At 40.5% G+C, this 27,539-nt stretch overlaps 1 protein-coding gene across 14 annotated transcripts in view; it reads left to right on the top strand.

The window, feature by feature from the left end:
* Positions 1–27,539, top strand: part of DST (dystonin) — a 442,077-nt gene that overhangs the window by 340,063 nt on the left and 74,475 nt on the right. For all 14 annotated transcript variants that reach the window (XM_037056335.1, XM_037056336.1, XM_037056337.1 and 11 more), the window contains 6 exons: positions 2,574–2,773; positions 4,127–4,622; positions 6,016–7,487; positions 22,638–22,799; positions 24,299–24,469; positions 27,314–27,480. In XM_037056335.1, the coding sequence (XP_036912230.1) occupies positions 2,574–2,773; positions 4,127–4,622; positions 6,016–7,487; positions 22,638–22,799; positions 24,299–24,469; positions 27,314–27,480 (2,668 nt within the window). The remainder of the gene's footprint in view (positions 1–2,573; positions 2,774–4,126; positions 4,623–6,015; positions 7,488–22,637; positions 22,800–24,298; positions 24,470–27,313; positions 27,481–27,539) is intronic.

Consider the following 27,539-nt stretch of genomic DNA (forward strand, 5'->3'; position numbering starts at 1 on the left):
TGTTGTGCATCGAGTGACATGTTTTCATTATTGCTTATTTTTTTATTAGATTGTTGGTGCTTCTAATTTGTTATGCTTTATTTTACTTTAACTTAAATACTCCTTTTAGTTTATTGCTCTGGAAAAGGTAGGCTCCCTGCTTCTCCACGGGGGTCCTTTTGGGTCTCCTCCAGCTCCTACTCTGTGCTCTTCTCTTCCCCAGCCGGTGTCAAACAGCGTAGCTCCCCACAGAAGGAATGTTTTCTGGTGTGTTCGCTTCTGTATTCAGAGTTATCCTCTCATATCAGTGTTGCGCTGACATAAACTATTCCTCCTAAGTAAAGAGTTTTTACAAGCCCTGTTATCTTATCGCCCATTTTCATTTCTATAACAATCGGGAAAATGAATGTAAGACAATGATACTAATTTTCCCTACCGCATGGAATTGCTTTTCAGAATTCAGTGAGTAAGTGTGAATACTGCCTGACGCATAGTGAGTGCTCTGTGTTTACATGGATGATAATAAGAATTATTTTACTTTCAATCATTCTATTATATTTAGTTAAAGATTGTCTTTCCTTAGAGCCAGATACGTTGTGATAAATTTAGAAATGTGTAAGTACATCGTACTCTGAAAAAGGTTATCCAGGGGGATCTTTAATGTTTAACAGTGTATTTAATCTAATATAGAGAGTACTGTTGCATGATAATGAATTTGTCCCTAATTCACTGGCTCTCACCTGGAATATGAGTTACTTGGGGGAATATTATTAAGAATTTTACAACAGGGGTTTGAGTGAAGAATGCATATTTCAAAACAGCTTCCTGATAAGATTTAGATATTTCTCCCTCTCAATTTCTTGTTTTAATTGCATTATTTTGTGAGATTGTGTTTGACTGCCACATGCTATGTAGAATGATGCCATTAGATAGGGTTCAGGGGTGGGTCCTGTTAAAATCAGGCCCTTAGTGTATAGTATGCTAGGTGGAAAATAGCCATCAGATCAACTAATTCTACCCCTCGATGAATATTTGTTGAGTGACTTGTGTTCAAGTGCTGGTCAGTAACTTTGGGCTTCAGGAGCAGGTCATCTTGAGGGTGGGGAGAATAGGAATGGCTTCCTAGCCGAAGGCAAGATCCAGAGGAATTGTGAAGGAGGGGAAGAGCTGAGATATGTGGAGAGGAAGTAGAGCATGTCAGGTGCGGGGCCTGTGTGAGCAGAAGCCCGTTTAGATGGTATCGGTAAGCTCAGCAGTGTTAGATCAGAGGGGTCCTTTTGAAATGCAAACCTTCTAAGGTGAGTGGACTTAAGTCAGTTTGTGGGAATCCTTGAGTGTCAAGCAGAGTTCTTCAAATTTTATTGTCCAGATGGTGAGTAGTTATTCAAGAATTTTAACACAGGAAGTGACATATTTAAAAGTGATTTTTTTTAGAGATATTATTTCAGAACCAAATAGGTTGTAGCTGAGAAACACTAATGGCAGGGAAACCAGCTAGAAAACTGATAGTTTGGGTCCTTACAGTGGTTCTCAAAGTGTGTTCCTGGGAACAGTAGCAGCAACAGCACCTGGGAACTTGTTAGAAATGCAACATTTCAGGCCCCGTTTTGGACCTACTGATAGGAAGCTCTGGGTGTGGGCCCAGCAACCTGTGTAATCATCTCTCCAGGTGATTTTGATGCAGCTGAAGTTTGAGAACCACTGGTCTGGGCAAACCCTGGCGAAGACCAAAGTGGAGTTAAGGCACTGGAAATGTGAAGGGTTGTGTTTAAGGTGTTAGGGTCAAGGCTGTAGGAGAGTTGGGAAAGTCACAAAAGGGCATTCTGAATCATTGCATCTCCATGACAGGGGTGAAAAGGTAACCTTTGAAAAGAATCTACAAGTCAGAAAAATACACCAATTTTGATGGGAATTTTTAAATTAAATTTATTGGGGTGACATTGGTTAATAAAATTATATAAGTTTCAAACACACAGTTCTGTGATACATCCTGTGTATGTTGTATGCCCAGCACCCAAAGTCAAGTGATGAATTTTGGTTTTTTTTTAATGTCGAGTTTAGAAGGTTAGCCAGACATCCTAGTGTGATTTTCAAGCAGCTGGTAACTAATGTGCAGTTTGAATAGAAGAGAATGATTGGGTAAATGTATACAAATGTGGGAGTCATTTGCCTGAAACTAACTGATCAGTGAAGATTTAATAGTAGAGAAAAGGATTACTTTCTATTGTTCTAGCAGATCAGTTGTAGTTGGATGAGCAGACTGTGGAGGGCTTCTAGAAGGAATGGGGGAGCTCAGGGTCCTGTTTGCTGTAAGGAATATTCCATACTCTGCATTATCTTCGAAGATCAGATTCAAATTTAGTTTTCTTTTATTTCAGTTGATGCACAACCATCAGGGCCATAAAGTCTGTATCAATAAGTGCAATTAATTATCTTAGATTAGACTTTAATCAGCTCTGTAAGAAGAGTTATAAAGATGGAATGATAGCCCCTATGTATTATTTTGAGTCACATCCCACAGTCTTCCTAGATATAGTCACGTTAAATATATAAAAACCTAATACCAGTTTTATCCTTTATCTTTTTTCCTTTAGAATCTAAGTGGCAAGAACTCAATCAATTAGTAGTTGATAGACAACAAAAACTGGAAGAGTCCTCTAACAATCTAACTCAGTTCCAGACCGTAGAGGCTCAGTTAAAACAGTGGCTTGTGGAAAAAGAACTGATGGTCAGTGTTCTCGGGCCCCTGTCAATTGACCCAAACATGCTGAACACACAAAGGCAGCAGGTGCAGGTGAGTATTACTTGACTTAACAAGACAAATGTTTTCATTAGAACTATGTCAGCTTTGGACAGTATGTGCTTTCATTGACTTGGAGTGTGTTTGTAATGTTTCAGATGTCCGTAAGCTACCATCCTGAAGTTCATGAGACGCCCCAGAGACCCAGGGTTGTGAGGCAGCCCAGAATGGTCTGCTGAGCCCGTAGTGGGTCAAGTCCCCCTGACCATTTCAGTCAGACTGTGTTTTGTGCAGACCCTGTTACAGAGGGCCTTCTTTGAAGTATTAATGTGACTATGAGTAATAACATTTTTATGAGAATCTAGTATATGCTTTTTGTTATTTAGAAATTACTGCTTTGAGGTTTTGTTTATTTCGGGTATGGTAGTAGTAATGAAACTTGTAAAACTCATGCAATACAGCCTTGATATCGGGGCGGTGGTGGTGGGGAGAAACAATAAGAAGGGGAGAAAGAATAAGAAAAGCAGAGAGGGAACCTTGAAACCCAGAGGATTAATAAATCCGCAAAGGGAAAAATCCACAGAATTTAAGTTGACCATACTAGCAGAAACCCCTCTGTGGCTGCCGTGAAATGTCTGTATGTCTGAGTGGCATTGGAGTGAGGCTGATCCTGAGCCCTGAAGATACTCTGAAGAGAAGGAAAACAGAAGCTGTCAATAAACATCTCAGGAGAAATAATTGACCCCACTTTTGGTAGTCTGTCAGAGGTATATAAAATATTGTACTAAAAAGGAGGAAATTTTTGGATTATTCATTTTATAATGAGAGCCAACTTTGAGCTTCCACATTCTTAGCAACATGATTTATTGGCCAAAAGCATTATTATAATGGCCATCAATAAATCTTACATTAAAAGAAACCTTCATAAATCAGTGTACCATGAGATAACCTATTCTGGCACTGTTATCACTATGTACTCCCTTTGATATAAAATGCTGTAATTTGAAAAATCCTACAAAGAGAAAAGTACAGGTAGGAAAAAACAAATTTGTGTGAGTGTGATGTGACCTTGTCCAGTAGCGGTATTTTCCTTTGTATATGAAAATTCATACATGAATTTTTATTCGTTTTGCCTGGCTGCTGAAAATCCCCTTTGTTTTCCCCTTTGGGGGACATTATTGTGGGCCAAATGTTATCTTTGCAAAGGTCCATGGCTTTTTGGACTACTTTCAGATAACTGCACTGTCCTCAAACTGAAAACTAAGAAAGCAGTAACTCAAAATCAAAAATAAAAACTAGATTCATAAGTAGCATTTCCGTCTCTTTAGAAACTTAAAGCTGTGTTTTCTGCAATTAGTTATTCAGTGATTTGTGTGTTTATTTGCCCTCACTATCTCTTTACCTTAGATTCTGCTGCAAGAATTTGATACTCGGAAACCTCAATATGAGCAGCTCACAGCAGCTGGCCAGGGCATTCTGAGCCGGCCTGGTGAACACCCTTCCTTCCATGGAATTGTGAAAGAGCAACTAGCAGCTGTGACCCAGAAATGGGACAGCCTAACAGGACAATTGAGTGACAGATGTGACTGGATTGACCAAGCCATTGTTAAAAGCACACAGTATCAAAGCCTGCTGAGAAGCCTTTCTGATAAACTGAGTGATCTGGATAATAAACTCAGCAGCAGTGTGCCTGTGAGCACACACCCCGATGCGGTGACGCAGCAGTTGGAAGCAGCCCAAAAAATGCAGCAGGAACTAGAGCAGGAAAGGAAGCAGATAAAAGTGGCCCGGGCCCTCTGTGAGGATTTGTCAGCCCTGGTTAAAGAAGAGTACTTGAAAGCAGAACTTAGTAGGCAACTGGAAGGCATCTTAAAGTCATTTAAGGATATTGAACAAAAAACAGGTTTGTCTTTCTTCTTCTAACACACATTTCCTGGAACTAGAGGTCATAGATAGCCTGTGTGCAAGCTGTTCCCAGTAACCCGGGCCCTCACAAGAATCTGTTCGTATTGGAAGTGCAAGCGAAAAGAGACGGCCGCTCACACGCGTGCAGAGAGCGGTTGTGTTCACGGGCACACAGAGGGGTAGGGTTGTCCCACACAGATAGTGGAGGGACAGTGTTGGCAGAGTCCACTTAATGAAGGCCCCTTAAAATTGCAGATATTCCAAATTGACTTTTAAAAGATATAAATGCTTTGGCTGTGTGGCAGTTTTATTTCACTAGAAAGACAGATGAAGACTGTCATTAAAAAGGTTTTGGGTCATTTTCCCATCTGCCATTATTTTATCTGACTCCATTGTAGAAATTCACATTTCTAGAGAAATAGGCAGAAGGGGAGCATTTGGGGCTATGTCCCTCTCCCCTGCTGTGGCCGCGATTCTGTGACCCATGTGTCAGGGTTTGTCAGAGGCAGCAGCAGTGAGTTATTGGACATCACCAAGGCCTGACAAAGAGGAGCGCATTTCACTACCAAGTTTGTTCTGTTTGAAAAGTAACACGGGGTGTCTTTCACCTAGTAAATTCTCAGTTTATATTTGTAATTGATTGGATTTGTTTTCTGATGAAAGCCACCATTTAGGCTTACTCCTCTTTTTTGACATGATATTGGTAATATTAACTGTTAAGATTATGATTATTACTGTTATGAACTTTTATGTGATGGGCATTAAGCTAAGAACTTTCCATGTGATAAGAACTTTCTTATCACTCAGTTGCCACAACAGCTTTTATTTATGTTGCCAGTTTAGACTTGGGGAAATGGAGCTTAGAGATTTGATCATTTGCCCTGGGTTGAGTTTTCTAGATCCTCACAGGTTGAAGTGAGACCCAAACCCATGCCGTTCCTATGAGCTTCACTGTATTGCCTCCGTGGTGATGTAAAAATCATAGGAGTGAAGCCGTCATGTTTGATAAGAGATGCATTATTTCTCAGCATAGAACTGTGGACGGTTGCCACTTCCACTCACTGGAGCAGACACGACTCTACACGGCAGGCCCTGTGTGTGTGAATGTCCTCCATCGCTCCGCACCTTTATGCAGTTTTGCTGATTCCCCATATCTGTTTTGGGCCTCTCGTCTCCCTCCTCCCACCTTGATTGTCTCTTTGCTTACTGCTTTGCCCACCCCTCGCTCCCTTTCCCCGCTTTGTCAACGACTTAAGCTCACTTGTAGTTCTGATCATCACAGCCCTTGTGCTCACAACCCTTGCTGTCAGGCAGCCCTGCACATTTATTTGGTGACTTCCCTTTTGGCTTTTCATAGATTAAAGTAAACATGCCTGTAATTTCATTTTTAGAGAATCATGTCCAGCACCTTCAGTCAGCCTGTGCCAGCTCTCATCAATTTCAGCAAATGTCTAGAGATTTTCAGGCATGGCTGGACACAAAGAAAGAAGAGCTAAGCACGTCTCACCCGATATCAGCCAAACTCGATGTCTTGGAGTCATTAATTAAAGATCAGAAAGACTTCCGTAAAACTTTGACTGCTCAGTCCAGTATTTATGAAAAAACCATTGCAGAAGGTGAAAACCTGTTATTAAAAACACAAGGGTCTGAGAAGGCAGCCTTACAGTTACAACTTAACACAATTAAAGCCAATTGGGATGGATTTAATAAGCAGGTAAAAGAAAGAGAAGACAAAGTGAAAGATTCATTGGAAAAAGCCCTCAAGTATAAAGAGCATGTGGAAACTCTTCGGCCATGGATAGAAAAATGTCAGAATAACCTGGAGGAGCTAAAATTTTGCCTGGATCCTGCTGAAACAGAGAATTCTATTGCCAAGTTAAAGTCTCTGCAGAAGGAAATGGACCAGCGCTTTGGGATGATAGAATTGCTGAACAACGCAGCCAATAGCTTGCTCAGTGTGTGTGAGACAGATAAAGAGGTTGTTACAGATGAGAATAAGTCACTGAACCAGAAGGTAGGCATGGTCACTGAACAACTTCACAGTAAGAAATTCTTTCTGGAGAACATGGCCCAGAAGTTTAAAGAATTTCAAGAACTGTCCAGAGAAGCTAAACGGCAGCTCCAGTGTACAAAGGAACAGCTAGATGTCCATGATTCTCTGGGTCCCCAGGCTTACAGTAACAAGTACCTGACCATGTTGCAGACTCAGCAGAAATCACTGCAGGTCTTGAAGCATCAGGTAGATTTGGCCAAAGGGCTTGCACAGGACCTTGTGGCGGAAGCCTCAGACTCAAAGGGAGCCTCTGATGTTTTATTACAAGCAGAAACCTTAGCTCAAGAGCATAGTGCCCTAAGCCAGCAGGTTGACGAGAAGTGTTCATTCTTAGAAACCAAGCTTCAGGGCATCGGGCATTTCCAGAATACCATCCGAGAAATGTTTTCTCAGTTTGCAGAATTTGATGATGAACTGGATAGCATGGCCCCGGTGGGGAGAGATGTAGAAACATTGCAAGAACAAAAAGAGACTATTACAGCCTTCCTGAAGAAACTAGGAGCCCTCATATGTAACAATGACAATGCCAATAAAACCTGCAGGATGATGCTGGCCACGGAAGAACCGTCTCCCGATCTTGTTGGAATCAAAAGGGACTTGGAGACTTTAAGCAAACAGTGCAACAAGTTGCAGGATCGAGCACAAGCCAGAGAAAAGCAGGTTGAAGGGACAGTTGAGCGTCTTGGTGAATTTTACAGCAAACTGAAGGAATTTTTCACTCTGCTTCAGAAAGCCGAAGAACACGAAGACTCACAAGGCCCTGTTGCTATGGAAACAGAGACAATCAACCAACAGCTTAATGTGTTCAAGGTAGGGAATTCTTCATTTTTACTGAGCACTTTTATTATTAAAGGACACTTTTCATTGGTGTGGAAAGGGGATGCTCTGTTTTGTACAAGCCTCTTCTGTGACTGTCACATGGAGCTCGAATGGGAATGTACGGGGGTGAGACCCAGACACAGGGGCAGTTCCAAGCTTCCTGGGGATTTGGGCCCCCATTGGATAAGGACCGAGGTGCTGTAAAGAGATCAGAAGGGTGATTGAGGAGCTGCAGTGCTTTTCCATGAAGCCTGGGGCTGACTTGCATGCAGTCGGTGGAGTCCGTGTGTGATGTCATGCACGACTGACATCTGGAAGGGCCGGGGCCGTGTTTTGAACTCTGCTGCCGAGGCCATTCTGTCACATAAAAAGCTTGTTCTCCTCTTGCTTGTCTCTCAGCATTTTCTTTAGTGGTGAGTTGTAGTCTTTTCCTGCCCTTTCCTTTTTTATGGTCTTATCCTTCTTAATTGAATTTCTTCTTTGTAAAATCTTTTCTTCCAAAAATTCATATTTTTAAAGAGTGGCATTTTTTTACATATGGAAACTTTATTAATATTTTGATGCATTTCCTTCTAGTGTGCTTCTGCACATGTGTTTATATATGTGTGTATATACTTTTTAATAGCTTTATTGAGATATAATTTGTCTGCCATAGAATTCACCCATTTAAAATGTACAATCCATGTTTTCTAGTACATTCACAGGGTAGTACAACCATCCGCACAACCTAATTTTAGAGCATTTTATTCACCCCCAAAGAAACAAACCCCTTAACATTGAGTTAGCAACCACTCCGGATTCCCACCAGTGGCCAACGCCCAGCTCTAGGCAACCACTAATTTACTTTCTCTCTCTATGCATTTGCTTGGTCGGGGCATTTCATGTAAGGGATTCATACATTCAGTCCTCCTCTGGAACACGTTCCTTGATGACCCTTCCCTTCTTTTCCCCATTGTCTCCCTCCCCCATCCCCTCTGGTCACTGTCAGTTTGCTCTTCTATTTCCATGTCTCTGGTTCTATTTTGCTTGCTTGTTTGTTTTGTTGATTAGGTTCCACTTAAAGGTGAGATCATATGGTATTTGTCTTTCACTGCCTGGCTTATTTCACTCAGCATAGTGCTCTCCAGTTCCATCCACGTTGTTATGAAGGGTAGGAACAAGCCTCTTTCTTTCTGTTGTGTGGTATTCCATAGAGTAAATGTACCACCATTTTTGATCCACTCATTTACTGAAGGGCACGTGAAAGTGGGTAGGGTGGAGGAAAGTAATGAGGGGTAAATGGGAATAACTATAAAAAATAAAAATAAACTCTTTTGATATAGTGTTTTCAAAGTTTACCATGTAGCATATGTCAGTGCTTCATACCTTTTTACAGTCGGAGAATATTCCATTGTATGGATATGTGATATTGTGTATTGTATTTATCCATTTGTGCATTGGTGGACATTTGGCCTCTTTGCACTTTTTGACTGTTAGGAATAATGCTGTTAAGAGCATTCACATACAAGTTTTATGTGGATGTATGTTTCCATTTCTCTTTGGTATACACACACCTGGCCTTTGAACAGCGTGGGGACTAGGGGCACCAACCCCCTCCATACACAGTCGAAGGTCTGTGTATAACCTAACGTCCCCCAAATTTAGTTGTCCTTTAGCCATGGGGGATTGGTTCCAGGACTACCACGATACCCACATCTGCCAGTATGAGATAGCATGCATCAGTGCATGCAGTCGGCTCTCTGCACCTGTGGACTACTGACCACAAATCAAAAACAGTACAGGTATTTATTGAAAAAAAATTCCCATGTAAGTGGACCTATGCTGTTCAGATCTGTGTGGTTCAGGGGTCAACAGTGTATGGAGGAGTAGGATTGCTGGGTCACACAGTAACTCCACGTTTCACATTTTGACTAATGGTTAAACTCTTAGCAAAGTGGCTATACCATTTTATATTATCGTAATCCTCATTTTATAAAACAAAGGTCTCGAGTTCCTGCCCCAGAGGGTGAAGGATAAATTATGTTTGATTGGATGCTAAGTTCCTCAGAGCCAAGGAGTGTCTGTCACCACTGGGCAGCACACAGGGGTGCTTCTTCATGGGACACGAGGAGAAATGCCGGACCCCATTCAGTGTCACTACGATTGGCCTCGTTTATGATAATAAGAACAGAAGCTGCATCTCAGTGATAAGAACAGAAATCTGTGGTCATCCCTGCACTGAGAAGGTTTTAAATATCAAGCATTTGCTGCCTGGGAGTCTTAGGAACCTTCGGGGTTGGCAAGCCTCCTGTTCTATTTCTGGGGTGTGTGGGTGCGGTTTCCTTTCCAGTAGAGACCAGTGTAATGGTAAGACCCACCACTAGCACCTCAACGATAAAATAAGACCAAATGAACACAGAATTTGCAAAACAACAAATTGTTTCCCATGAGAAATGAATTGTAAATCAAGTGGACGTCCACATTCTGTGCTGTTATATTTGATAAGTGTTTCCCTTGCTCATCCTTAATGACAGTGTTTAGGTGCCTGAATTCTGAAGACTCCAAAATAACTTTATTTTCTCTATTTAAAGCTATTAAATAACTTTAATTTCTAAAAATGATGGTTATTTGCTGTTTATAAAGTGCCTTAGAAACCCAGTTCCTTCAGGGCTTAAACATTTTGTGATTCTGTATTTGGATCTTCATTCCTGAAAGTGACGGAAACTACCTACTGTTGACTTCACTTCCTTCATTACTCTGCCAAACTTCCGTATTTCTGATTTGCAAAATGAAGATTTCATATGAGAGAATCCTGTTTAAGAAAAGCAAAGTTCTGTGGCAGTTGCCGCTCCAGAGACTTGAGTAGGGAGTTGTTCCTTAGACAGAAAGAAAACATTGGAATGAATTCTGTGCAGATCACTGGCAAAACTTGAAGGCTTAAATGATAGTAACCAAGTTGTCTTTTTGCTCATGAAATGTAAGCATATTCAGTGCCTTTTTGAAACATTTTTATTTCTATAGGTTTTCTGTGAATTTGTGTTGAGAACAAGAGTTTGTTCATTTCTCTTTACTGCTTCAATACCTGTAAAGAAAGAGGTGGGGGGCAAAAGTAACGGTGCTGCTGCATGAGACCAATGAGAATGTGTCTCCCCAAGTGGAGAATTCTTTTGAAAGTAAGAAAAAATGAAAGCTCTGAGGAGCACTGTCACCCTCGCCTAGAAGGTGTTTTGCGGATTGAAAAGCGCTAAATTGAGCATCATTGCCACCAGCGGTTAGAGAGATTGTTTTATTCCATTGTGAAGGAAACTAAACCAGTCAGCGTGCTGTGCTGGTCTGTTTTGTGATTTCTTTGGAGAGAGTTGATTGATTTTAATGCCTTTCATACCAAAGAATATCATGCCACACCATCAGTGTCTTGTGACCCAGTGACTAAAATAAAAGTTTCCAAGTGGACAAACCCCATGCATTTAATATATTCCAGTGCCATAGGTAAAAAAAGGGCAAGAATAGTATTATGGTAAATAACATAGCGTATACAGTCACTGATTCTATTTATTTGTTTGTGCTCTGAAAAGTAGTCATGACAACAGTTAACACTTACTGTGTGTCAAGCATTTTTCTAAACTCTCAGTCTTCAATCTTGTTAACAGTCAGGAGAGGTGGGTGCCCCATTTCACTGTGAGGAAGCTGAGACCCAGGGAGGTTGAGTGACTTGCCCAAGGTCAAGCAAAGTCAAGGTCAAGACCTTACCCAAGGTCTAGTAAGTGTGAGGGCCTGCATGGTTTGGATAGAGCTAATGAAGTGTGTAGTGTCGGTTGTATTTATCACCGTGCACATCTGATAATTTCTCTGGAAAAATTTCAAGTCGTTTTTGCTGTAATTTACTTTGGGGGCCTGAGTGACCAGCCATTATTCACTGGAATCCGAAACACCAGGAACACCCCCTTGAGGAACGTGTTGCATTAGACAACCTGTTAGGAGAAACAAGAGATAAGCGTGTGTGGAAGAGGCTTAGAAACTGGTGTGTGGACTCTGTGATGACGCCAGTGATGATTACCAGCACTGCCAGAAAGAATCACTTTATAATCACTTTATATCTTAAGTGATAAATTAGTTTGTAATTCACAACTTAATTTAGTTTGTGTTGGGCACTAGGCTTTTGTTGAATATTAATTTTAACAGAATATTTTGGAAATATATATTTTTAATTAAGTGGAATAATTTATGTTGAGGGAAAAACTAATAGTTTGCTAAAAATAGCAAACTACTAGTTATTTTAATTTCTAAAAACAGAGAAGCACTGAAGGTACTGGGTTTCAAGAGTTTATTTTTATTATGGACTTCAAAATATAATCCTGTTTGACATTACTCTTTCTGGTAGATTTAGTGTAACTTAATGTCATCGATGAAATCTTATAACAGTTTTTCATAACATAAAATAAACTGCCTTTAGAGTTGAACTAAACTTTAACAATAGCTATTACCTATTTACTTACTAACAGTTGCCTTATATTCACTAGGAACTTAATGAGTTATTTAAAGTTGGTAGGACAGACTTTCTCAGCTTCTATCCCCTCCCCCCCCCACCCCCACCTAAAGTTTAATGTAAGAAATAACAGTTAAGGCCCTGGCCAGGTAGCTCAGTTGGTTAGAGCGTTGTGCGGATACGCCAGGGTCCTGGGTTCCATCCCCTGTCAGGGCACATACAGGGATCCACCGATGGAGCATAATAAGTGGAACAACAGATTGATGTTTCTCTCTCTTTTCTAAAATCTCTCTCTTTTAAAAAAAAGAAGTAACAGTTANCCCCCCCCACCCCCACCTAAAGTTTAATGTAAGAAATAACAGTTAAGGCCCTGGCCAGGTAGCTCAGTTGGTTAGAGCGTTGTGCGGATACGCCAGGGTCGTGGGTTCCATCCCCCGTCAGGGCACATACAGGGATCCACCGATGGAGCATAATAAGTGGAACAACAGATTGATGTTTCTCTCTCTTTTCTAAAATCTCTCTCTTTTAAAAAAAAGAAGTAACAGTTAATATCCTTAGAGGACAAAATTAATTTATGTTTAAGATACCAACCCAAACATGATTGAAAACAAATGCTATTCTGAACCACATTTCCTTATTCACTGTCAGTGAAATCGATTCCAAGTTTTGAAAATTGATTGGTATTACCTTTTGTGTTAGCTTAAACTTTTAAACCTTTTTGAAATGGAAGTTCTGTTTACCATGCTTTTTCTACTTCTAAACAATAGTCATTGGACTAAAATGTCTGAAGAGCAAGGTGTTTTTCATTACTGTTGATAATTCCAAGTGCCATTTTTCTACTTACACTTTGCTATGATTACATCAGATTATATGCACGCTGCCGTAAATTCTGAGGCAGAAAGTGAAAATGTCCCATTGGTGTTCCCCTAGCCCTACCTTCTGTTGAAGACTCCTAGGTCAAATTTAGCTTCTAGTCTAAATTACATTAAGTAGTATTAATGTTTCCACACTTTTCTTTATCAAAGACATGTGTAATCAACTATATAGGAGTGGTCCTGGCAATCCCTGTGATGTCATCAACAGCCGATTAGATTTTTCTGATTATCCTGAAGTAATTATTACCACCATATTGATCTGATTTCGTTTCAGTGACGATCAAAGAAACTGGATGTTTTAATGAGTATATCCAGTCCCATTTTAGCTAAATGGACACTTCTCTCCACCTCTATCTAGGCCATGGTAAAAGGTCTTAATTCAGAACCTGCTTACTGTTTATTTCTGCCCTAACTGCAATTCATTTTGTTCCCGCAAAAATAAACATCACTGGTAGAAATCTCCCTGAACCAAAGATTTGGGGTTTGGTTTTTTTTTTTTTTTTGATTTTCAAAATGAGAATACTGTTATACAGAGCAGAGAATTTTTCAGGTGGAAACCACAAAGACCAGAACACATGCCTAATTATACTGTCATAAATTCTCTCTGGTCCAGGTGAAGACATTGTGTAACCTCGCTTGCCACCATCATCTGATGTTGAGTAAACCAAACGCCAGGTGTCCTGAGGCTGGAGACGCCAGGTGGTTTCAGCACTGTTGCTGAAATAAATTACTTGCAAGTGTCTTACTAAGATATTTATTAAATAATGTTAAACAAACCTCTGCGATATCACCATATTTTTAAAGATAAAATTAAACTGCCCAACAAATGCTTTAATAATCGTGGTTGTTAAGTGTGACCGTGTTGTTATTTAGAGGTCAGTGATGAACTGCCACTGTTCTGTTGAGAACAGGGGGAAATGAGAAAAGCTGCTGCAGAAGGGGTTTTTTTTTTTAGGAAAAAAAAAGCTTGATTTTTGTCAATGAGAGTATATTAATTAGCAAGGAGGTTGTATGATACCTTCTTCTAGAATTTTTAAAGGTGAAAATATTTTCACTACAGAAACTGCAACTTGATGCATGGGCTTTACAGGAAGGTCACATTGTTTAATCAGCTTTATCCAAGTAGCATTGATGATTTTGGGAAGAAAGACTATCATCCTGTGAGATGGACAAGAGAGAAGCCCCACCAAAGCAGAGACCACGTCAGACTACTAAGAGGTGGAGCCAGTCTGCTGTGTAGTAATAATGCATATGTTACATTGTCACTTGCCCAGGGCAGGCACCAGATGGGTGCCTTCTTTCTCCCATCACACACACTGCTCAAAAGGGCTGTCAAAAGTGAACTTGGCAATGTGAGTTCCACTGTTGCTGCTAACCAGTGTTGTGACTCTATGGTATATTGCCTCTCTTAACTTCTTTTACTTTGTTTAAAATGGAGGGATTAAAAGTAGATCGTTCTGAGAGCAGTTCTAGCCAAGGATTTTATAACAGATCTTTTCAATGGTTTTGTGGTGGTTGTTAACAGGATGATCCTGTATTACTATTTTAAAGTGATCCCCACCAAAGCATCTACTGTCATCATAGGCCTCTCTTAGATAAAAGGATACTTACATAATATATTTAACTAATGTGGAAAGTTGCTTAAAGGTGTGTATATGTCTGTGTGTGTGAGAGAGAGAGGCAGAGAAGAATTTGCTCTGTCGTTAGTTTGACCATGAAGTAATAGCTGAGGACAGGTCAATGCTGTGATTATAAATTAAGCGAAAAGCTTTTAGAGATGTTAAAGAACCAGGATTTCCCTGAGAAGATGTTTGTGCTCACTTCCTGTTCCTTACATATCTGTGTCTTAATTTCAAGATTACTTTTTTTGGTCAGGATTTTAATATGAGAAGTGTTTTTCATTTTTGTTTGGTTTTGGTTTTGTTTCTCTGAAGGAAATTAAATGAGGTCATTAACATGTGTATTGGTTTTGCTTGCTGAATGACTTTTTTTGTTTAATCAACTTTTAGAAGTTATATGTACATATATGCATATATTTCCATTAATAATGTTTACGTATAGAACCATTCTATGTTACACAGAGTATTTTCTTCCCGAACAACATTTCGAAGATAGGGGAAAACATAGTCTTAGTTGTATCATAGTAACTTACAGGAAGAAGAGCAGGTACTTGTTAAAGATACTTCCATCACGAACACACAATAAACCTGTGACGAGTTTCTGAATTTGTTTGCTTTTGTGGTGGGGTCTGAATAGCCTCCTTCTGCTAAATATAAACTGTTTTCCACTAAAGTAAGTAGCGGTTGTATATTTATCTGATGAGTGTCTTTGTAGACTCTTGTAGCCATTCGTGGAGGACTTTATTAGTTTGAAACGGAAAATATAGGACACTTTCAGTTTTCATTAGCTAATGGCCTGTTTTAGAAAGAATAAGAGAAATTGTTGTTCTTAAGGCCTATTTTTTTTTTACTCCCAGGGGAAACAAATCTCTAGTTTCTAACCCAGATTTCAGGAGCATTTGGCCAGGAGGATGTTTTTGTCAGTGTTTATGAATAATGCTGCATTTATTCATGCATTTTTCTACTTATTACACATCGATTTTCCTAATATCTCCAATCTTTCCATTCTAAAACCTACATGTTTCAGTCGATGAAATTAGCCTTTTAACGTTTCTGTGAAGGGGACTGTGGTACTAAGTGGGAAGATTTTTCAGAAACTTCACTTTTAAACATTGAACTGAATTATAGAGATATAAAATGAGAAAGTGGTACTATTTTGCTTATATTTCATTTAGTATTTGTGTACTTTTCCCAAATCATCTCTCTGCCTTTAGAAGATCCTTTATCTAGATCGCATGTGGTCGGCTATGCCAAAGTAGTGTTTTGACAACATTTAACATTTTATGAAATAATACTGTATTTTATTTTTTCTTTACACATGGCCCCATATGTATTTTAACCACTTGATGACCACATACTGAATTGTATCTAATAATTATTGAGTGGGTATGTTACAGTACTTACAGAGTTCTGGTTATAGATAGACTTTTTAAATTTATTTTTATTGTATTTCTTTTTATTACCATTTGTCCTCCTTATTACCTACTCCTCCCCCCACCCCGCTACACCCAGCCCCACCATCACCCCATTGTTGTCAATGTCCATGAATTCTTCCTCCTTTTTACTTGGTCCCTAATTCCCCACCCCTAGATTTTTTCTTTTCAAGATTTAGTTTTTAGGTTTATAAAAGTAGTTTTGGAATAATGTTTTTTCATTATTCAAAACTCACCTATTTTTCTATAAAAGTATCAGAGGAAGTATAAGTTGTTCTGGCTAGAACTGCCATCTTTACTTGGGGTCAGTGTAGTTTTATTTAGGTTCAAATTATTATTTTCTGAGATTGAGAAAAGACAATCTGCTCTCACTTATAACTCTATCTCCTACTCTGGCAACGTTGCTTATTTAAGTAAAATAAAGAATGGATAAATTTTATTTAAATGAAAGTATTAATTTCCCCCCAAAGGCTAAAGGCTTGGCTTGATTTTGTTTTCAAACAGTATTCTAAAAGACTGTTTGTTCAATAGATAAAAATCTGTGCATGTGATTTTGTTTATGAAATATCTGGAGTCACTTACTACTACCCTTGATCTCTTAACCTCAAGTGGACTGCATGGTTATTAGTAACTACTAATATTCATGTCAGCGATATTCGGGGCACCCTGCCATAGAAATAATCTACCCTGGACAACAGTTAGACTTGAACTTGGGCTTTAAAAAGAATGACACAACACGACTTCAAAGTGATCCGCCCTTCGCGTGGCAGATCCTATTTACACAGAGTCTGCAACTGTATGAAAGTGTGGTTTCAACGGAAGGACAGGGACCTGTTTGCTCTTCCCCCCCTATTTAATATTCAAATGAGCACGGTCACCGGATGTTCACAGAAATGATTTCTTCGAGGAGCTCCTGGTGTCAGGTTCTGCTTCTGCAAGCCCTTCGAATCCCTTCCTATTTTGAACTAGGTGGTGCGCTTGGGGCGATTCTGAACCCGTGCTGCCTCTCTCCCCTGTGGGTCTGATTTGCGCTGATGTCACCACCAAGCTGTTGCATTGCAGCCTCTCGGCCTCTGGGTACCTCCCCCTGAAACCGCTCGAGCCTCGGAAAGGAGGCAAGGAGTCAAAGGAAAGATGACTACGAAGTTAAGTCACGGGAGGGCGTAGCAGTGAAGTGCCGGAGAGCTGTGCGTCCGGAGCGCTCCGCGGGCGAAGGGACGGAGCAGATGTTGCCTAAAGAGAAAGAGCATTCCTGGAAGCGCCCTGGCTTGGGAAGATGCCTGCCCTGCCGGGGACCGGACTGCCTTGAGGAGCTGGGGATAGCGCAGGAGGTCCCTGCTGGAGTTCCTTTTCTGCCTCCTCCGCCGCCACCTCTGCCTCTCTCCAGCTGTACCTAAAATGAAAGACAAACTGCGGCCACAGTTGGTCAGTTTCAAAGGATAGCGTAGTCTCGGTTTTCAGCTTGAATGTGAATGACGCTGCCTGTGCCTTAGAGGAAACCCGGAGCTCTTCTTTGCTGCAATTGCCTCAGGTGGAATGAGCCTTCTTAAGGAAGATCAGATAAGACTCTGGAAAATGGCTTTTTTTTTTTTTTTTTAAAGGAGAGCTTATAGAACACCATGCTTTCTAAACTGTTTACTTTAAACAGTTGCTGGATTGTACTGGCCTGGCTGTCCCAAAGTTGGATTTTTTTTTTCCTTTGGGTAGTTCTGACTAGCCTCAAAGAAGCTTAATATGGGAAGAAAAACTGCCGGTTGAATTCAGATTATTTATAGCTACTTCCCCCAAAAAGTAATAGAAAATTTTAACTTTCTTACAGCATTAGACTTATTTTTCTCAGACAATTTGTTCTGTGCCTTGATCTGAACAATACACCGTCCCTGTGTTTGTCTTTTAAGTTTCTAAAGGATGGTATATTTATAAAGGAGATGAAGTTTTGCAAGCCATCTTTAAGTGGATTACAGTTAACCAGAGCTCTGCCTGAATTAACAGTCAGCCTGTTAAAATGCTTGCTTATTTGGGCATTTTAATCTGGAAATCTCAGATGCAAAATTAGACTGAAAAGGGAAATGGATTGACAATGGAATGTTCTGATTGTTTGAGCCACTGTTAAGTGTATGTTTGTGGGTGTGTGTTTTCTGTGTTTTGGAGTATGTGAAAGGGAACTTTGGGGTTGGGAAGGGGGAGGAAGGAGATTTCTGCTCTGTGTTCTTGATGCACTTTATTTTTTTAGAATCACTCTGAAAGCTACCAGCTAAAAGGATAGTTGCATTTAGACTGACGCACTGATGATGACCTTAAACACCTCATCTGTTACGATGTATATTATTTGAGCATGTGTCTTTATGCTAAAGACACTTTATAGTTCTGTTCAGAAGTATACTTTTGTGAAAGATGCTTTGCCTTATTTCTTATTTTCTGTTTTAAGAGCTGCAATATTTGCTTTAACTTTCTCCAAAATGGGGAAGCCACTTAGCAGACCAGACTGTTTACGTCAGAATCCCCCATGTGTAGGGAAGGGTGAAGAAGAGGAGGACCTAAATATTGAAGACTGTTATGTCCCACAGCGGTCGATCTATGATACTGTTAGACTAAATGAACAGATAGACTCTGGTTCAAAAGGTAGCCTGTCTTCCAGGCATTTTGCAGATCGGACCTTACCCTACAGTCACAGGACACTGGATGTTAGTTCTTTATGCTCCAACGGTGCCCTTGCTTCTTCCAGTGGGTTTGAGCTGAGAGGTCGTGAAGCTCACACACTAGATGAAAGGATGATCTTTGATGCCCTCAAACTAAATAGTGATATCATTCGAACCACAGGATTACCCAAGGCCAAATCTCATGCAGAAAAGAAAGAGCACAGACGGTCATGGCGAATGTTTGTCCCAGCCAATTTTATGGATTATGTAAACAAAAGTGAAAGCTCCTTCGTTGAACCTACTGATATGTCAGATGCTGTTACCAAGGCCAGCAAGTGCAGGTGGGGGACTAATTCTCTCACATCAGAGGAGGACGACTCTGGTTTATGTAGCCCTCCAGCAGAGAGGGAAGAAAAGCAGGGCATTTTAACTGGAGACCAGTCGCGCATTACAAACTTGTCTTCTGCTGAAGATATTCATATAGTGGAACGACATACACCATTTTTTCCTGTCAATTCCATTAGTGAACAGAAAATCCCATTGCTTTCATGTAGAAGTGGCCACCCTGATGAAAACTTCAAAATGATTTTACAGGGTGTTTCTCCACTAGAGGAAATGAATGGTGTAAATGGGCAGAGGGAAGTCCCTGGTGAAAATTGCTGCCTACAGAATGATCGGAAAGAGAGCACTGTTAAGTGTGACCCATTAATTATGCCAAGAGATGGAGAAAAGGTGTGTATTTCTAATACCGGAGAAGAAGGGAAAACATGTGGACCGGGAGAATTCCAAATCACAGCCCAAAGCAGGGAACTTTTGGAAGATTATCCTGAGGATTTAGGGCTTTCTCCTTTAGATCTGGGGGGAAATGACATAGATTGTGGTAGAAGTTTAGAAGAAAATGTTATACTGTTAACACCGTGCAATTCAGAAGAATCCAACAGAGCACCTGAAGAGGAAGTGGAGGCACCCCTTTCTGCCCAGGAGATGGAGGTGATCCGTATGATGTGCTCCCCAAAATTTGTAGCAGTGAGAAAGAAAGCAGCTCCCAGAAAAACGAGGGCCCAGGCAGGAGTATTGGACCCAGTCTGTAATGGCTTTCAGTCAGTTCAGGTAACTAATGCAAACCTGAAACCCTGCAATGCCAAAAGTTTGTGCTTCTGTTCTCAAGTGGTCACTAGTGTTTCTAATAATGATCATATCCAGTCTTTTCTTTGGGGGCGGGGGGGTGGTGGTTGACTGGTATCCTGTAAGATGCCAGATATTGATAAGTTGATCATTACAATAGACTAATTAGGGACCCGTTTTGAGGGTGATTGTTCCCAGCTGTAGAGAGTCCTGCTATTGGTTGTGCAGATGGAGGCTGTTTGCTATCACTTAGAATGCCTCCACTGTGAATTTATGTTAACGTTCCACTTTTACACAAATTGTGGTTTAAGACACTGCCATTTAAGGGCAGCTACATTGGATTTATTACGCTTGAACAGGCCTAGTCATAAAGGTACAAACACAATGTTATATCGTTGTGGTCTGCAAAGTACTCTATTCAGATTAAGGGCATTTTAAAACGTGCTGAAAGTTTTCTCTCAGTAGCTCTGCGTGTGGAAACAGAGAAGTTACATTGTGCTGCATTTTTCAATCTTGATAGCTCCTAACTTCTTGTGAGTGGTGAATGAGGTAAGAAAGTAAAGGGTGCAGCCTCGTAATAAGTAGAGGTTGTTTGTCAGGCCTGTAATTTTTTTCCTCCCACTCAGAGTGAAGTTCAGCTATTTTGGTACTTTTACTAAGCTCTTCTGGTAAACTTTGCCTCAGAGGTCATTGTATTTTATTTTAAGCTTCTCTGTGTTTGTGTGCTTATGATTGGGGGAAAGTCTCTCGATAGGCATTTTGTTACCACTGAGAGATAAGGAATTTGGACGATATTAGAAAAGTTCCTCTTCTCAGCCCATGAAATGATTGCTCTGATTAGCGATGCTCTTTCCTTGAGCCTGCTGTAAATGGCACACTAGTTTAAAGGCTTGGCAGAGTACTTCTTTATGTAAAGGATCTTGCCGTTTATTTGTAGAAAGTAAGGAAGCTCTTGGGAGCATATAGATTCTTTAGTAACGCATTTTAACCCTTAGTATATTTTTGTAGCTCTTTGGGAAATCACGACAGACTTACCTAGGTCTACTTGATATGCAATTCTTAAATTAATTTCTTTAAAAGCAAGGTAAGAGGCTAAGGCAATTGACTACAACATTTTATTAGGGGTTTTTTTTTGTCCTGAAAATTCTCTAAGAGGGAAACTAGAACTTTTCCCTGAATCCTTATACATCAGACAAGTTCTTGGGCTTAAGAATGTAGCAGTCCCTGCCCTCACCCCCTGACTTTTTTCTTTCTTTTTTTGAGAGTAGTGAAACACATCCACAACTCTTCATTCCTAGGAGTAGTAACTTAGAAAGTGGTGTAAAAAAGAAATAGAATCATACATAATATAGCACCAAATTCTATTTTCACCACCTTGTCTCAACTTTCTATTGCCTTATGAAGTAAATTGATGCCTTTTAAAAAGGAATGAAAACTTACTTTTCTTCTCAGTCATTTGGGAAATTCTTATAATTTCTTTGGTTATGAGTAGTTGACTTTTTATATATGGTTGTGCTCTATAGATATAATTCTCCAGTGTGAAATTGTCTGTATAGGAGGGGACTTCTGGAGGAAAGGGTCATTTATTTGTTTGCTATTCCTAATTTACTCATTCATACAATAACACAGGAGTATCCTGCCGTTTGGGGCTTTGTGCCAGCAGAGTCTGGCCCTGCATGTTTCAAACTTATTTTCCACACTGTGCCTGAATTTTATCAAGTACCATTTTGATATTTGCCTTTGTTATGTTTTCATATATTCTGTTTGATTGCTTACATACTTGGACTGTTGACATACTTATGTAGTGCCCTGTTATTTAATGACTCAGAGCCACAAACCTTGTCTTACCTTACCTGAAAGTTAAGACAGAGAAAGTTTAGCCTGAAAGTTTCCTTTCAGGCTGAATTAACTTATTTCCTTTATGGCATCCTTCAATCCCTGCATTAAAAACATTTGTATTATCTCTGAAAGTGTTGATCTACCTCCTGTATTATCTGTTGAGGGGTTGATGTCATTCCTCCCAAGACATAAATATTATTTTTCTGTACTGATGTTCATTTGGAAAATAATTATCAAGTACATATTGCATGATAGGTACTGTGGTGGGTTTGGGGCGTGAAACTGTTTTAAGGACAACAGAAATTTCTGCTTTCATGGAACTTGCATTTTGCTCTAACACATTAGATCTTTTGACAGTTATAGGCAAGTGGGGACCATAAATTGGATGGGGTGAGGAATTGGGATTGGGGGGTCTGGAAAGCTGCTGGCGGTGAAGGCAAGAGTCTCTGGCTGGCTCTGAGTGCGATCAGGTCCAAGGGGAGGTCTGCATGCCTCTTGCAAGCCCACTGGCATCCTGATAGACGTGGAGGGGGCTAGATGTATAGGCATCCATGCTGCTGCAGGGCCAGCCTATATCACTTTTTTTTCCCCTGTGCCTGTATTTTGGCCCCTCTGGTCAGCCATAGATTGGCATCGTGGCTCACCTCATCATCTTGTGAGTGATTCTCACATCCACTTTGAGTCTCAAACTTTAGTGCGAGCCAACAGCAGGTGTTCTCAGAAGAGCCTATAAGAGTCCTTGCCCAGTAACTGGGTTTAGCTTGGGCCCCATCTTCTCATATTGTTCCTTCGCATTTTTCATATATTTTTGCATTATAGTTATACTATAATGATAGGTAAATTCTAGTGCTAGGATAATAAATCTGTAAAGAAAGGACACATGTACTATTTTCTTGGTTTTATCGGTAATTTGATTCAATGCACCTAAACTATTATTCTTTAATATTCCCAAATTGTTTTGATAATAAGTATTATGAATTTATATTTGGTTTGCTTTCTGGCTGTTATTAATAAGGTTGCTATGACATAAATAGGCAACCAAAATTATCTTTATCTCCAACCATTGCTCTGATCATTGAACACGTGTTTGTATTTGGTGGTTATTAGGTAATATCAGTCACATAATGATTGCTCTTCCAACTGCAGGTTTTCCAAAAAGAAGAGATTGAACCGTTGCTGGTTAAACAGCAAGAGGTAAACTGGTTGGGTCAGGGCCTTATTCAGAGCGCTGCTAGCAGCACCAGCACCCAGGGTTTGGAGCGGGACCTGGACGATGTCAACACAAGGTGGAAGACTCTCAATCAAAAGGTAATTTTCTCTACCCTTCACTGTCTTTTCTGTTTGTTATCACTCACTGGCATTTGTCATGGGCCTGAATCATATTTACAGGAGCTAAACTTCCCTAACGTGCCCGCATTTTGTATTGCTGTAATCTGGATGGCCCAAACTCAGGTGCCTACAGAGCTCATTCGGGGACGTAAATGAAGGGATCCAGCAGGATGAAACAGGGCCTCTCCCTGTCATTATGTTGACTGTGATAGACACACAATAGCGCAGGTGTGGTGGCAGGTGGCCCATGACTTTGTCCTGTGTTGAGAGACCACACACACCCCTGAAGGCACAGAAGGTACTCAGCTCCAGCGGGTCTCTGTGGAGGGGTCTGTGCTCGCTGTCCCACTTACTTTCAGAAGAACCTGGGAATCTCACTCCATTTGTGAAATCTTCTAATTTTCAAATGTCAGCACCTAATTCCACACTGCACGTAATAGGTCACATTGTGCCGGGAAAAGAGACCAACTGTGCCTGTCTGTCAGCCCCGGACTAAGTGTTTGCCACCCTCCTTATGAACTATTAGCACCAAATATTATTTTACTTGTCAAGCATAGGGCCAACCTTTAAAAAATATATACCCATGAGGGAAAACACTGGAAAATAATGCTCTGGTATCCTAAGGAGATAACGTGGACGTACACCGCAGGTCTTTGCATGGCATGCCTTTTCAGGAAATGGGTGTTGGATGGCCAAGCCCCCCGGTAGCAGTGCTCATTGTCTGTCTACAAGTTTTCACTGCATTGAAATCTTTAGCATTGCCAGGCCTCAAACCCACATTTATTGTTCTTAAGAGCCTGATTAATAATATTGCAGTGCTCTTTAAAAACAGTTGGAGTGCCGTGTCAGGTGAAAATATATTCCATGTGTTTAAAATATCTTGCCAACTACTTTCTTTGTCCGAAAGGAAAAGACCCATGAGAAGGGCAGCAGGGCATTGTACGACACAGAGACTCCATTTACTGGACGACAAAGCCCCTGGTCTGTTAGAAAAGGACTCAGAGCTGGGAGCTAGCATGATTTAGTTGGGTGCTTCATCGTTATTTTGCCATTCTTTTGTAATAGTTATTTTTCAGTCTTAGTCATTATCCCTGTTATTCATCAGCAGGAAATAAAAAATGAACGGACCCCAGGGATGATAATAAAATAACTAATGCATTATTTATTTCCATAACCTTAAAATATTTGGATCGTCCACTGTCAGTCATAAAGGCATTGGATATTCCCAAAATCTCAAAGATTTTTGTCTTTTATGTTGACTGTTTATGATGGTAAACTTATCTTTTTGGCTTACTTGCTAAAGTTTCACGCCTTGCTACCTCTGTTCTGTCCATGATCAATGCTTTGGTTAGATTTTAAGTGAAAAGGAAAAGAAAATTTGTGACCAGATGGGGAGAGAAACATGAAAACTGGTGGCTGGTGGGCAAATTTCATTGTTTCAAGCAAGTAAATAAGTTGGAAAAACTGGAACTTGGCAGGTGGCTCAGAGAGCAGCCCAGCTGCAGGAGGCCCTGTTGCACTGTGGGCGGTTCCAGGATGCCCTGGAGTCCCTGCTCAGCTGGATGGTGGACACGGAGGAGCTCGTGGCCAATCAGAAGCCGCCATCGGCCGAGTTCAAGGTGGTGAAGGCCCAGATACAGGAGCAAAAGGTAAGGCAGCGATCCTTTTGTATTGTGTTTCATGTTCTGTATTAATGAGAGTAAAAATTTAACTTGTGACCCTTTATTTATGTTAATAGAATATCCTAGTTAACTGGTTATTGATGTTCTAGACATTATTTCTTGGCCATTGGACAAATATTTATGGAACCAGGTGCCGTGGATCAGGCATTGTTCCAGGTGCTGGGGATACATCACCAAATAAAAATGATAAGAGTTCTTCACTGAGTTTGGGTTTTCATGGGAAAGGAGGGACAGGGAGAGAAAAGCAATAAAGTAAATAAGTACGTTGTGATAAGTTAGCAAGTGATAACCAAAGAAGGGAAGTGAGATATGGATTAGAATGTGGTAGCAAGAATGAGGGACAGCAGGTTCCAGAGTGGAGCGTTGTGTGTGCAATTTTAAACAGAGTGGCTGAGGAAGCCCTCACGCACGGTGAAGGTGACTTAGGACAGAAATACCACTGTTCCTTTATATATTAGGTTGATCCCGATGAAATGGCCTTTTGTGTAGATTAAACACGGGGAGTTTCAACCTACACTAAAGAGGAAAATATTTGGCCCTGGCTAGTGTAGCTCAGTGGATTGAGCGCGGGCCTGTGAACCACACGATCGCGGTTCGATTCCCAGTCAGGGCACATGCCTGGGTTGCAGGCCAGTTCCCAGCAGGGGGTGCACGAGAGGCAACCATACATTGATGTTTCTCTCCTTCTCTCCTTCCTTTCCTCTCTAAAGATAAATAAATAAAATCTTTCTAAAAAATTTTTCATTAAAAAAAAAAGAACACCAGTAGAGACCAACATTTCTTAAAAAAAAAAAAAGAAAGAAAATATTTGAATGACATATGCTAAAGAATGAGCTGTTATGTCTTTTGACACAGAGTCAGGACCATGTTGGAAAGGCACACTCATTAGAGGGGGGGCAACTGCTTGGGGCCACACATGCAGCGTGGCGCCCCTGACAGGGATGCTCGCTCAGACAGGAAGCGCTTAGAGACGTCGAGCGCTTAGAGACGTCGTCACTGCCCATTTGTCAGCCATGACAGGAAAGCGCATATGGGGGTCCCAGACCCCAGCACATTGGTGAGTTTTCTCCCGGGTGAAACCTTCAAAAGAAGGGACTGGATTAAGAGACTTAATTTAATTTTGGTGTTCAATACTTAGAATACTTTAGTATATTGAGAAATCAATGTATTAAAAATAGATTTAGAGATAAGAGTTAAAGAAATGTCACAGGAAATTGCTCATGGCTTTTGTGGGATTTTTGAATCATGTATAGCGTATATAATACAGTCATGTATATCACAATATTCAAAATGTTATTTTATACATAATAATATAATTTTTGGCAGTCACAGTTTAAACCTGTGTAATTCTCCCAGAGTTATTGAACTGTGCTTCACCAACAAAACCTATGTTCTGATTTTGTTTTCATCATTGCCAGATGCTTTTCTTTTAAAGTTTATCAAGCCCAGGCAAGTGTAGCTCAGTAGATTTAGTGCAGGCCTACAAACCAAAGGGTCACTAGTTCGATTCCCACTCAGGGCACCTGCCTGGGTTGTGGGCCAGGTCCCCAGAGGGGGGGGTGCATGAGAGGCAGCTACATGCTGATGTTTCTCTCCCTCTCTTCCTCCTTCCCTTCCCCTCTCTCTAAAAATAAATGAATAAAGTCTTTTAAAAATAAATAAATAAAAATTAAAAAAAAGTTTATCAAAAGCAATCTACTTAATTGTTTTTTTCTACTGCCTAAACCACCTGGTAGACTTTGATTTTATAATGACTGTGACATGTGTCAAGAAAGTTTACGTTTCTTCTTTTTAAACAAGGTCCTTTACCTCCTCCTTTGGTAGTCTTGCTCTCGAAATGAGAGTGAGTGAACAGTCTTCTAGCTTGTTACTTCTGGGTAACTGTCCATGTCTGTACTCCTTAACTGTCAGTGAGGGTCAGATGAAGGACACAGGGAAGTAGTTAGTACTTCATGCGCTGTGCCCTCCTCGTTGCTGTTAATAAACACCGTGCCTATGAACAGACAGCACTTGCCTGTGAAATACTTGATGAGATGAGAGCAAAGGAACCCTGAGCTCTGGCTACCTGTACCAACATTCCATTCCAGGCCTCTCCAAATGTTTTCTTTGGATTGAGTCGATTGTTTTCTGCTGCTAAATCCTAAAATATTAGTCGTATATAGCCGGCTTTGGAGACTTCTCACATGTTCCACCCTCTGTTCCTTTGGGAGTGGTATTTAAAAGCTCTTTTTTAGTTTTCATTCACGTGAAGGATTTTAAGAGCTAGCCCCACCTAGTAGAAAGAGCCAGAAGCCTCTAATCTTTGCCTCACTAGCTTGTGAACTTGGGCAGAGACTCAGCTTCCCTGTCTATGCTGGATTGTTCAACATCGGAAACGCTTGGGAAAACAGTAATGATGTATAATAATCTGTTTTGTCTTAATGGGACAGATCATTGTTCAGTGTTTGGGACATTCCCATTTTATTACAATGATCGGAATTTGTCGCTCTCAGTGCAGTGGAGTTATCCTAAACAGCACCTTCTACTCCATTGTTTTACATTAAAAAATTAAAAATGAATGGTTTGGTGGCCTTATCAATATTGGTTTTGCCTACCCAAAAAGCCTCTATCACACTGTCTGACCCAGTAGTAATGAGTCATTAAGCAAAATGAAGTATTTTTAAAATACTACTTTTCAGATCCTTTTGTATTGTGAATCCATACAAAACATATGTTTTGGTCACATGGCAAAAGTGCCCAGAATATATTTTCCTTTGTGTTGGTAAAATTATTCCTTTGACTTTTTTGCATGTGTGTTTGTTTTCTTTCCAGCTTCTGCAGAGATTGCTGGATGACCGCAAGTCCACTGTGGAGGTAATCAAACGAGAAGGAGAAAAAATTGCTGCCACAGCAGAACCTGCAGATAAAGTCAAGATTTTGAAACAGCTGAGTCTCTTGGACAGTAGATGGGAGGCGTTGCTCAGTAAAGCCGAGACGAGGTAACTGAGATGCTACTTCCGATCTAGAAGAGTAGCAGTGGCTTTAATACTGATGTTTT

Source organism: Sturnira hondurensis, unplaced genomic scaffold (assembly GCF_014824575.4).
Source record: "Sturnira hondurensis isolate 20B ecotype Veracruz unplaced genomic scaffold, ASM1482457v3 Scaffold0008908, whole genome shotgun sequence".
Taxonomy (NCBI): domain Eukaryota; kingdom Metazoa; phylum Chordata; class Mammalia; order Chiroptera; family Phyllostomidae; genus Sturnira; species Sturnira hondurensis.